Here is a 13,365-nt window from a genome sequence, read left to right as displayed (position 1 = left end):
ACTTTAGATCAAATGTCCCATGTAAAGTGCCTACTGTAGTTGACTAATTTTTTCCATGTACACAACGTTTCAAAGATGCAGAAAGACTCACAGTAATGGTTATGTCACTTGGTTTCTTTTGTCTGGGGCCCAAGATTGGGGCTCACACAAAAACAAAAATTCTGTATTGTGAAAATGTTTCAAGGCTTTATAATTTGGTTTTATTCCAAATTGGAACAAACCAAAAGCCATTTGAACTCCTGTAGGGGCAGAATGGCTCAGTTTCATTACCAGCCCTAGGCAGTCTATAAGGGACAATCCACTCCATAATGCTTAGGTCATATAGATATATTTCTTTGCATACTTATTAATTAAGGTGTAATGAATTAATTAGGTGTAATATGACCCAAAAGCTATGATGTGCCATGGATCTTGTCTGCTAATAGCATGGGAGTATCTAACATAAGTGAATCATCCTTTCTGTTTCCAAAATAAACAATTATGTAGTGCCCTATAGCTGAATACCTTTGATATAAAATATTCCCAGGACTTCTGCTGAGAACATTTGAGACAGCATTTAAAATAGCACTAATTTGCCTTCTCATACTTTACTTGTAACCCTTTAGGAACTCATTTTGAACTATATTGTGATACGTTTGCTCACAGATAATACTTTATTTGTAAATTAGTCCCACTGATTTCAACAGAACTACTCAAGACGTAGACACTACTCACTGTGAACAAGGACACCTTAATCCAGACCTTTTGAAACAGAACTTTCTGGCAGGTTGAAAAAGCAAATGGTGTTGAAAAACAATTTATAACATGGGCTCATAATGGAAGAGACCATATCCAAACAAGAGGGGATGTTTAGCATGCTTAGAGACATTAAACTTTCAAATCCCGTTCGACATTTACATGAATAAGAATGTCACCTGTAATTACACCAGGTAGACTAGGAATGGCATGGGTCCCGCCCACACCAGCATGACCTGACACACACGATGTGTGTGAGGTCACACTTCACGGAGGATGCCATTTGCAAGAGCGCTCCTGTGACCTCACACGCATGGTGCAAGGTCATGCCAACCAGGGTAGAGCAGCATGCTTTTCAAAATGGCGTCTTCCCAACTTACAACAAGATGAATGGACTGCTTAGGCCATCATGCCTCCAGCCCCAGGAATCAAGAAATCAATGGGGATTACAGTTGCTCAGCAACTCTGAAAATCAGGCCACTTATTTGGGTGCCTAATACTGTTTTTAACTGCCTGATGTTAGGCACACCGGTATGAAAATGTTGGCCCCATGTCTGGAAAATCTGACCTGTTTGTTCTTCAGATTATCCATATTTAAAATGGTTTTAATAATGCTTTCCTCGATGTAGAAATAAAATTTTACCTAAGCAATGGTTATAATCCACTCCTTAGTGAGCACAGGTTTCTTCTGAGGTCATAAATTAACTCATGGAAGGTGCTTTGAGTACCTCTGGTGAAAAGGTGCTATACGATTGCAAGGTACAATTATGAATAAATCAGTGTCAACTCCATTTGGGAAATTCAGCTCTGCTTTAAAAGAAAAACTGCAGCAAGCCAAATGGAGCATCATCTCTTCTGGAATAAGGTAGAGTCAGTCATAAAGCTTAGAATACAGGGAAATGGTATAGAATACAGGGAAATACAAGAGAAATGACCTTCCTTGATCTCTATAACTAAGGTACTTATATGGCCACCATTACTGTAGTCCCTGAACACCTGGCAATCTTTGATGCATTTGTCCTCCTAACACCTCTGTGAGGCCAGGAATAGCTATTGTCTCCATTTTACAGATGGGGTATTGTGGCACAGAAAGACTAAGTGGCTTGTCCAAGGTCACACAGAAAATCAGTGATGGAGCACGGAATTGAACTAGGTCTCCTGAGTCTCAGGCTAGTGGCCTATTCAGTGAATCATCCTTTCCTTCTGATAGCGAACTTATTCTGACCTGCTGGCCTGCAACAAACGAGGTCATCAACTAGTGTAAACCAGTGTATTTAGACCAGCTGAGAATCCGCTCCTGATGTGCTTTTATTCTTCTTATCCATACATCCAAGCAAAGGCCCTCTATGAAAAGCAGCTGATACAAACAGGCTAATTAACCAGCTTCTAGTCTGTCCAGTGTTTGAAAAAGCTGTGTACATTATTAATCCATCCAGGGCCTTATCCACTGTGGTCAGTGGGAGTCTTTCCATTGACTTCAATGGGGTTTGAATCAGGCCCCTATTGAGAACGGTTACAGGTGTTGGACAGGGTGAACCACCAAAGGAGGGCTACACTTCTAAGCATCCCCCTGCCAACACGGCCAATGATCTTCCTCATATACAGGTTTTCAACTCTGTTGCTTGGGTGCTTTGTAAACTACCCTGTTCCCTGTGTAGCTCAGTTCCTTTGTTATGAAAACCAAAAACACCTTCTGAGCCAGGAAACCAGGTCTCTCCAGAAGTAACCAGGTGTGTTTACACACAGTAGACAGAGAAGGAGAGGAATGCATATGGCTAAAGGGTTTAAATCCAGATCTCCCTGGGCCAACAAAGGGTGAGGTAAGCAGCAGAGAAAGAAAGGAAGAGTGAATTGGAGACAATTATGACTTGCAAACTTTTTATTTTTTTTTAAACTTAATAAAATGGGGGGGAAAATTAAAGACTAATACATTAGTTGGACTCAGTCACGTTCACTTATACGTTAAAGCAAAATAAGCATAGAAGTAGAATAGCCCTTAGAACAGAAGTAATCCTGACCCCTCAACCTACCAGAGATCATTAATAATAGTATTTCGCTCTTATGTAATGCTCACCCACCAGAGCTCTCAAAGCACTGATACTTTCCTTCCTTTGCACATTCTCATTGTACAGGTAAGGAAAATGAACCAGTCAGTGGCAGAGTTGGGAATAAAACTGAATCCCCACAAACAAAAATAATTTGCATATAATATGAAAGACCCTATTAAAAAGAAGGAGAAAAGAACAAGAATTCTCAATTAATTACAAAGCTGATTCCAGATTCTGATCCCCTTACTTAATGGGACCATTCATGGAGTAAATTGTCACTCAAAGCAATAGTATCAGAGGATGGCCACAGAGTCTATGTTTTGTCCATTCAAATTTTCATCAGAACCAGTGGCCTGATGTGCTAGAGCATAAACTAGATGTTACATAGATGTTAAAGAGACGTAAAATTTGCACTCTTGATTTTGTGTGTAAAATGTTAGTGCGTGTAGGGACTTGCATGCAGTCTGGGATTTTTATGCTTAAATATTTTGCAAAAAACTGTAGACTCAAATTTGGAGACTGTTTTACACCGTCCACCTATCCCGCAGCTGAGTTTGTGAAGCTGCCAGCTAGGGGGGAAAAAAACAAAACAAAACCATCTTTTTCTTGCAAACGAAGCAGATGTGCTCTGAAGTTCACAGTAAAGCCTTTAAAACTGTGGCAGGAAGCTAGAGAGGTGAGAGTCTGGGAAAATTCTAGAGGGAAAATACACAGCAAGTGGGTGAGAAAAAGTGTAGATTATGGGGTAATTCTCTTTTCCTCATTCAAATAAAGTTCCTTGTTCAGCATTAGAGGAAAATTACCCTCTTTTTGTGATTCCTTACCATTGTCACATGACAAACAGCAAACTCCGCAATGCCATTTTTTCAGAGTCATTTTAAAGATTAATCACTCACTGCTGGAGTGAAAACAAGGGGAAAAGTAAACAGCTAACACTTTTGGCAGAAGTATGCAAGAACCTGTGTGGGAAAGGATGTGATATAAGAGCCTGAGTGATCATACATCCATTCATTAAAATAATACCTTTCACAACAATTCCCAACATGAATATTTTTAAGTATCACCACTCATTAAACAAAGCTCCGCTGTACAATTATCAAATATGTAAGACATGTGATATCAGGTAGCTCTTATGTGGGTGTATTTCAAGTTGTCATTGTTTAATTATTAACTGATTCAATAGTTTTCTTCTGATAGGTGTTCTTTATTCAGGAATATGGACTACAGAATTGAAAGAAAAGCTAAGCTGATTTAATAACCAGCAGAATAAGAAGGAAAATTAGTCTGAAATGGGTCCCCACCCAACTGTCTTTGATTCAGCTTGAAAACAAACATGCACCAGAAGCTAAAGGAAATCACAGTGAGAAGTTCCAGCAACTTAGGAGCTAATGCTGCAAGCTTCAACCCAACATGTTCTCATCCCAGCCACTAGCTGGGCTGGACACTAGGAAAGCAGAGACGCTGCCCTATCGAGTTCAGTGAAGACAAGGCTTGGAACAGAGTTGTCACCTGTCTACAGCTGGCCCTGCTGCCCAAATTACAGCACTACCTCCCTCGGCAACTCCAAAATGCCCACTGAACAGGAGGGGTGGCAGGCTACATACCCAATGGACTCTGCATGAGAAAAGCTTGGGGGTAGATGCATATTTACCCAATACCGCTCTGTGGAACCTTTCCAGGTAGATGGAACAGACCTACACAAATAGATATATTTAATATTAATAACAGATACACTTCCATCCACATGTCAGTATCAGCAACAGAGTCTCCATAAAGCTTTCTGGGTAGGGAGAAGAGTTTTCTGGGAGCGTCTTATTGCACATGCTTACGTCACCTGTTGTGGGGGTTAAAATGCTGCTAGGGTTCCCAATCTATGTCTTTCCTCTTCCCTTCTCTCCTTGCGAGAGACACTTTTGAGTTTTGTTCTTTGACGAGGCTTGTTCTGAGCACCCTGCCCCTACCTGGGTAGCAAGTTCAGATCACCCGTAGCATTATCAAAGCAGTAATGCAGGGGTACTGCATACTGCAGACCACTGACACTGCCATTCTGCACAAATAGCCTATATACAGCACAAATTACACAATAAATCAGCTAAACTAATTTCCTTTAACTTTGTCCAACCAATTAGAGCCAGGCAATGGAGAAACATTATCTCAAAACAATTAAGGGATAAAATGTATCTCAAAATGATTTTCAGAGGTGCATAGCAGCTCCCACTGATTTCAGCTAGAGCTGTGGGCAATCAGCCCTCTGCCTTTTGCAGATCACTTTCTCTGGGTCTGACAGGGTAGCACTTTCACTTGGTGGTTTTTGGTTTGTTGGGGTTTTGGGGGGTGGGGTGGTGGTGGTGGTTGTTTTTTGGTCCATCAAATAAAAGTCCCCAGTATGATGACATTTCTCTCTGTACCATCTGGATTGGGAAGCAGCACTTGCATTTGGCACCTCTAACACTTCCATAGAATGAACCCACTACAGGGTTTTGATTCTGAACTCATACTTTCCACTGACGTCCTGATGATTTTTGGTCACAGGAGAAACTAAAACAATTATCTTTTGTTTAAGTCACTAGACAGGGACTCAAAATATTTGGGTTCAGTTCCTGGCTCTGCCACTGACTTCCTGTGTGACCTTGAACAAGATCTATGCCTCTGTAAAATGGTAATAATAATATTTTGTTTATTTCACCTTTTGTCTCTCCTGTCTATTTGTACTGTAAGGTCTTCTGAGCAAGGATTATCTCTGCATATTTGTCAGTTGGGTATAACAGGTCCCCAATCTCGGTTGGGGGTCTCTGGGTGCTATCATAATACATCACTGTCCGCCATGCTGTCTTATTGTTTCCTTGTGTTCCTGCATCTGTTGTCTATGGTCGTATATGTAGATTTTAAACCCTTTGGGGCAGGGACTATCTTTTTGTTCTGCGTCTGTACAGCTCTTAGCACAGTGGGTTCTCTAGTCCACAATCAGGCCTCCTAGGCACAATGATAATACAAAACATAAATAATAATTGTATTAGTTCTAAATTGCAAATGAGAGATTTCAGTGGTTAAAAGGCACATCATGAACCAAATACAGGCTCACGACAGAAATACCACTCCCAAACCAACACACATACGATGCAAAACTCTGCTATTGTACCCCCATCTTTTGGTTAACAGACTCCCAAATGCAGATTATCCATGCTAAGAGAACAAATAATCTGCATGGATTTAGTGTCCAAAGGGGACATGGATGGATCAAGGAGAAGAAGTGCCTCTGTAGTTCTTGTTGCACAGGGCCTGTATTTCTACGGATTCTCGAGGAGAGATGTGCCAGGATTAAGATGGGCACATTCTCTCTCTGTATATGGTCATGTTTGTTGGAAAGTGTCTGACAGGATATGCTTGTCACTACTAAAGAGAAGAAAATGAAGAAACAAACTAGTCCTTGCGAAAAGCAGCAGGTGATGTTTGGCTGGAAGTCATTGTACATGCCTCTGCCTTGCAGTACAATGCAGAGGGAAGCTCCAACTCATGCTTTCCTGTGCTTTTCTTTCCACTTGTCTTCATTTCACATGACCCGAGGGCTCTCGCATCAGGACAGAATGTTTGTTCTCAAGATGATTCTGCGTTGGTTACACAACTTCAAACCAGAAAAGGGTAAATGGGGAACAAAAATAAGGCTTTACTTTGGTGGAAACTTGGTTTGGAGGAAGTTTTTCAATCTTTTTTTTTTTCCCCCTTGGTGGCGGGGGTGGCTGGACAGCAGAAGAAGCTGAGGTAATTATATTTGGGGTAATTATATTTCAACCAAAACTAGAAAAGGTAAATCAGCACAGCAGTGTTCTTTACAATAGGTTAGAGCCTGCATTCCTTAGGGGGTCAAAATTCCTCTAGTCAGGTTTGAAAATTTAGGCCAACATTCTTATGACTACAAGAGCACCAGATTTGAAGAAAGAGGATGGACTTCACTGTAATATTTTTTTCCTATAAAATAGTCTATTTGCATCAGTTGCCATTAAAAGGTCAACATTTATCCCCAGTCTCAGCACCACCACAACATTTGCCATGAACCTTGTTGGTACTACGTTACCTGAGGTACTGCAGTTATTAACTATTTTAAGTATAGGAGAATGCTCTTTTGTATCTGTTAGTAAACAGTGACTTTTTAATGTCAAATCACTATTTGTATTTATTTAAAGAAAGTTCATCTATGCATTACTCTAGGAAGAAGAGGTTACAGTTGTGTGCATCCATTTGTATTGAAAAACTCAATAGGCAGGGAAATAAATAATAAATTAAATAAATGATAAAGAAATGGAAAGACTCTTATTGGCTTCCATGGGCTTTTAATCGGTGCAAATGAAAAATACTGCTGTCACGAGTGAATATGCGCTTTTTAAATCGGAAGTATTTTTTGAACATTTTTGCAGTGTGAATTATGGGTCTCTCCCTAAGGCTGACCCCTCATAGTTTTGAAGTTCCTCTTTCACATGCTGTGGGAACATATGACTGTATATACTGTGAGATTTCCACTTTCAGTGCATCAAGAGTAAATGGGACCAAAAAAATTCAATTGAAGAGGCCAGTGAATTATATAGCATCTATTTCACAGTGCAATAAAGAAGGGGCATTCTAGAGCTTTGAGAGGTTGGAACTAATGGAGGGGGGAATGTGAATATGTATTTTAACCATTTTTGTAACTAACTATAGTAACATCCATGAATCCTGGATTGTCCCTGCCTCCTCTTTCATGTCCATCCATGAATGAAAGTCCAAGGTCTGTAAGTAGACCTCCTGGGATGAGGCTTTTCTCCTATGCTCCTAAAGTAAGAGCCATCAAGTTCTGTCACTATCTGGATAGAAGACTTTTAAGGAAAACTTATGGAGTGCAGGGGAAAAAAAAAAAAAAGCTTGCGGGTTGGTAATGAGTAGATTTCTGCTCACCCCCAAATAGTTAGGAACGTCGTATAGACAAAACCGATTAATTTCTTTCCAGTTGCCCAAATGGTTTGCACTTTCAGCTGCTTTTGACGGATAAACAGTCCTCAAATCTCAACACGAATGAGTGCTAGACTCAAAGTGAAACCTGGAGAAAGGCCAGGAAGCAGAACTGGCAGGTTTTGCAAAGTTCTAGAATTGGCTCAACAAGAAATTTAGTTAAGAACATATGAAAGTGCAAATGTCAGATAACTGGAGGGAAAGCCATAAATCAGGCCCCAGTTCATGAACTTTTTGACAAAAGTGGTTTGAGTTTTAAATTTAATATAACTTCCCACCCCCCAAAAAAATCATCAAGATTTTTGCATTGTGTTGGGTTTTGACTTGCCAGAATTCAGAATGTTTGAAGGAACGCACTGCTGTAGTCCAAGAGTTCTCACCCCAATGGACACAAACATGGGTTGGGAGGTCACAACCACCCTTCCCATTCTACATTGCAAAATAGGAAGGGGATCCCAGCTAGCTGGGAGGGAGAAGGATGCCTTGGGTGGTCCCAGTACAGAAAAGGTTGAGAACTACCTAGTCATTACTAACCTAGCTCCCCATTACCTGGCACCTGGTGTGGTCATTTATGGCTTTGCGCAGTGAGTTGAAAATACTGCCATTCTGATTTGCACAGACAGCAGTAACTAGGAACTTTGATTCAGCGGTTAAGGTACAAACCTTCCCTCTTGGGAGACCTGTGTTCAGTTCCATGTTCTGGCACATCCAGTCCTTTTGCCCCAGATTTTTAAAGGTACATAGGTGCAGCTCTGTTGCAAGGCCTAAGGGCACGTCTTCACTGGCTCTAAAAAAAACCCACCTCCACGAGGGGCGCGGCTCCCAGGGCTGGTGCATTGTCTATACTGGCATGTTACAGCGCTGAAACTAGCTAGGCTCAGGGGGGTGTTTTTTCACACCCGAGTGAGAAAGTTGCAGCGCTGTAAAGTGCCAGTGTAGACAAGCCCTAAGTGATTTAGACAGCTAAATCCCATTTTCAAAAGGGATTTAGGTTCTTAGGTCTAATAGTGAACAAAACAAGGCCTAAATAGTTTTTAAAAGCGGGGTCTTAATCTCTCAGAGCCTCAGTTCTCCATTTGTAAAATGGGAGTAATAGCACTTCTCTGCCTCACAATGGAGGATAAATACATTAAAGACGTGGTAATGAAGATATGTTGTTAATGGGGGCCAAATAAGTAGGATAGCTAGAACTTAGGCAGACAGTGTAAAGCAATGGAGAATTTGGTCCCCTCTGTTTCAGCATGAGAAATAGAAGCTTGCCTGATCTCACAACACTTTTCAGAGCAAGGAGGGTTGGGCAATTTGTTGTGAGGTTGCCAGTACTTACCATTTCTGAAAATACTGTGAGGACAAATTCGGTTGTGTTGTTTCGGTTCCTCTCACTTCCAGTCGTGTCCAAAAGGAGGATGTTTAAGAGCCAAAAAACTTTACAAACTAAATGTAACCAAACGTTTGTGTGTCTATTAAAAGATTTTTGGGTTCAGGCTTTGAGTGAAGGGTTGGGGCTAAGTTTTGATTTTGCCCCAGCTGGCTCCCCCACCCCTAATTAGAATCAAGCTCTTTGTACATAAGTAATATTTTTGAGCAGCAGGGTCTTGCACTCTGCTATGCAGTGCCCTTTCATGAGGAATTAGTCGAGCTGATGCTGAGTAAACAGATTGTGTGTGTTGCAAGAGCTCTGATGTGGTCTCTGTTAATAACTCTTTTTAACCTATTGCAATCATGTCCTACTAGCCACACACCCCACAGGACTCCTTGGAAAAGGAAAGGTTTCAGAGTAACAGCCGTATTAGTCTGTATTTGCAAAAAGAAAAGGAGTACTTGTTGTACCTTAGAGACTAACCAATTTATTTGAGCATAAGCTTTCGTGAGCTACAGCTCACTTCTGTAGCTCACGAAAGCTTATGCTCAAATAAATTGGTTCATCTCTAAGGTGCCAAAAATACTCCTTTTCTTTTTGGAAAAGGAAAGATGACAGGGGAATTGGAGAGAGAAATTTTAAAGGGAAGAGACAGTATAAAGACAAGATTGTTTGAACTTGTGTCAGATACAGTAATGAGTGGGTAACAAACAACAATACTACTGAGCACTTAGAGGACACTATGTGTTTGCAAAGTGCTTTGCAAACATGAACCAATCAATCATACAATGCAGCCAGTCTCCTCTCATCTTTCTCGTGTCACCCTCTTACCTCCTCTGCTCCACCAATGCTACCAACCTCATTTGCCCATTTGACAGCTTCTCCGCCTATTCCTTCACAATGCCTCTGATGCACGGAATGCCCTTTCTGAATTTGGCCCCGATTCAGGAAAACATCCCTATTCAGAAAGGGAGCTTAAGTACATACTTACCTGTCAGCAAGTGCTTAAGTGCTTTCCTGAATTGGGGCGTTCATCTTTAGAGCCACTTTTCCTTCAACTCCCTCCTCCAGACCAATATCTGCTGTGAAATCTGCAAGAAATTAGCCAGTTAATAACTGTTTGCTTGTGCATTGGTTGAGGACAGTCGTGCAATAGCTACCTATGTAACTGCCTGATCCTATTTTCATTGATATCATCTTCCCTTCCCTTCTGTACTATCATACTTGTTTGTCTCTAGATAGAGTGTAAGGGCAGGGACCATCTCTTACTATATATTTAGACAGTGCCTAGACCAATGGGGCCCCAATCCTGGGGGGGGGGCTTTAGGCACTACCATAATACAAATACTAATTATAGAATAATGGTGAAAAGACCAAAAATGAAAACAATTTAGGCATAATTGACTTTAATGGGGGATACAAATCCTCAGCACCAGACCACTTTGATCTTGGTGCTTTTGTATGGCTTTTGAGATCAGGGCAATTACGTCTAGTAAATCACATACCCCGTGCTACAGCGGTACAACCTGCCTGCACTACCAATTTGCACTAGTGCAACTATATCCTAGTTATAGCAGTACTAATATCCCTAGACAAGCTTCAGCTTTCGGCACACAGCTTTGAAGATGGTGCTAAATCTCTCCATGGCTTGTGTTCCACATTTGCAAAATAGTAAATATTACTATTAACCTCCCTGCTTTAATGTCTGTAAAGCAGAGATTTTTAGATGCAAGGTGCTTTATAAGTGTAAGGTATCCTACATGCAGCCATAGACGGCTGATCACATATTAATATCAGAGATATTCTCAAATGCACATACTTAAATAGATCATGCTGATCAGGTTAAACATTGTCATGGGATAATGGACTCCTCCCGCTGCTACATAAATGCGGAGGCATTAGTGGAAAATAAAGATCATGGAAAATCTGAGCTTTTCCCAGTCAGAGCAGGAGACATTAATTCTGTCAAAAAACAAGGTTCAATTGCTGTGACATTACTCTGTTACACCAAATCACCAATGGGGATTGAATCGTTTTATGCGATGGGTATTTGTTCAGTAGAGTGGCAGTTACTCTGTTATTGCCCTGCTCCTTTCCATCAGCAAGCCAGCAGCCAGTTTAGCTGTGAAAATGTAGGGCATTTCCAATGTATCTTTTCAGGATTATTCCACGGCTGGTACAAGTCTTATAGAAGGGGTGGATCACAAAAAAATCATTTTTCAGTTTTGACAAGAAATCAAAATGGATAAAAATTTCAGTAAAAAATTCTTCTTCTTTCCTTTTTCTATCACCGTTTTCAGCAGAAATCCCTTTTCCTCCTCCCCATTTTCTGGCAAGCTCTAACAAGTACCTTCAGTTCCCTCTGAAGTCAGTGGGAGTGGAGGGTGTTCATAATCTGCCAAAATCTGGCCCATCTAGGGGTCTGAGATTGATCAGTAGCTGGTTGAGGGGCCAAGGGGCAGCTGAGTCTGACAAAGTGTTCCTTGATTTTAATGCAGAACACGAGGTTGGCCAAGGGCCCATACACCCAAAGGGTATTTTCCTGTTAGTTTCCTGCTCATTTACCATGTACACACTGCTGACTTGTGCTTTTTGAATGGGCTTCATGTACATTTCAGTCTAGAAATGAACGTCAAAGGCCAGGATCTCAGCTGGTATAAATGGGTGTAATTCCAATGATTTCAACGTAGCTACCCCAGCTGAGGATGTGGCTCCCTTGGGTTTACTTTACATTAGTTTGCCCACTGATCGTTTGTAAACCTGAGAGCTGCCATCACTGCTTGCTAGTCAGGGAACACCACATCAGATTCTGCTATACTCCTGCTTTGGCTCCATCCCTGGTTAGCCGCTAAGGGGGTGTCCTCACAGCGGCTGGGAGCATGCCTCCGCGCCTAGCTAGATGGACACATCCTAGCTCTGCTGTAGCTAGAACGCTAGCAACAGCAGCGTGGCTGCACTGGTCCAAAAGAACTTGGACCCAGGTGGATAGCCTGACCTCTGCCCATGCCTGAACGGTCACCTGCTATTTTCTTGCATGCTAGCCTTAGCCGAGCTAGCACAAGTCGGGCTACCTGCACCAGGAGGCATGCTCCCAGCTGTAGTACAGAGAGACCCTAAGAGCCTGGGGCCAACTCCCTGGAACGATTCCCATGGGAGCTGATGCAGGTTTACACTCCCCTTGATTAGCAAATTCGGACCTTTGCATCCACTCTGCTGTTACTGTCTGGTCATTCAAAAACATTTCCCAGTCCCCTCAAGGGAAGGGACTGCATTGTAAGTAGATTGAAACAAACCGTTCAGGGCTTCACAATTCTGCTGTAAAATGTATGAAATGTCAGAGCCCCCCAACCAGGACCAGCAAGAATCTCCTTGGCAGCTCCCTATCCAAGAATCACTTCTACTGCGATGCCTATAGGAAATTAGCCAACTAATAAAAGCTAAGTAGGGGGACAACTGAGGGTCAGCATAAAACATGAAGCAAGCTATTTGCCAATCACCCCCCAGATCACTTTGCTTACATGTTGTGCGCTTTGCAATGGTGCTTTGGTTTTTTAGATTATATAAAGCAAATTCTTGTCATTTTTAGCTGGTGTACTGGTATCACGTTTTGAGTGTTCCTATTAGGATAGAGATTTATTATTGTATCTGCACACCCACTATCCTATAAAACAATAAATGTCATCACATTTATCTTCAGCACTGATCTGTGCAACATTTTTTGGATGAACACTTTATTCACTGACAAATGTAGTTTCAGGTCAACTGAAACTATTCATGAATTCAGGTAAAATTCAGCAAATAGTTTTTTTAAATATTTTATTTTGTCAATGTTTCATTCTAAAATTCCTTTTCATTTAATTTCCAAATTTAGCTAGATGTATTTTAAAAAAAAAAAAAAAGAGTAACATCCAAAAATGAAAAACAAAACAAAAACTGAAAAAAATTATTTTGGGTTGACAAAATGTTTCATTTGACCTGAAACAAAATTCTTTTGGTTTTTCATTTTGGGAAAAACACCCTGCAAATATCCGTTCTGACTTCACACAAAACAATTTTTTTCCCCAGAGTTTTTGGTTTGGCCACTGAATTCCCCCCACCACTCCCTCCCCACCCTCAAAAAATAATTATTTGGTCAGCTCTATTCAGCGTTCTATGGAATATGAATCATAAGAAGTCTAACATTGCTGGACTGAATTATATGGAGTTAAAGCGCAATACTACTTAACAGTTTGTACTAGCCTG

The 13,365-nt window shown here is 41.1% G+C and overlaps 1 protein-coding gene across 5 annotated transcripts in view; it reads right to left on the bottom strand.

Annotated features, from left to right (window-relative positions):
• The window catches only part of LOC311516713 (uncharacterized protein), a 131,194-nt gene that overhangs the window by 114,700 nt on the left and 3,129 nt on the right, over positions 1–13,365 (bottom strand). For 3 of the 5 annotated variants that reach the window (XM_084621062.1, XM_084621060.1, XM_084621061.1), the window contains 2 exons: positions 10,115–10,214; positions 4,388–4,477 (listed from right to left, as the gene is read on the bottom strand). In XM_084621062.1, the coding sequence (XP_084477188.1) occupies positions 4,388–4,428 (41 nt within the window). In that variant the 5' untranslated portion in view covers positions 4,429–4,477; positions 10,115–10,214. The remainder of the gene's footprint in view (positions 1–4,387; positions 4,478–10,114; positions 10,215–13,365) is intronic. The other 2 variants (XR_014710490.1, XR_014710491.1) reach the window with 1 other exon arrangement.

The sequence above is a fragment of the Lepidochelys olivacea genome (genome assembly GCF_965140295.1).
Source record: "Lepidochelys olivacea isolate rLepOli2 genome assembly, chromosome: 2".
NCBI lineage: Eukaryota > Metazoa > Chordata > Testudines > Cheloniidae > Lepidochelys > Lepidochelys olivacea.
Note: the sequence above shows the minus strand (reverse complement) of the source record. Positions and strands in the feature narration are given on the sequence as shown.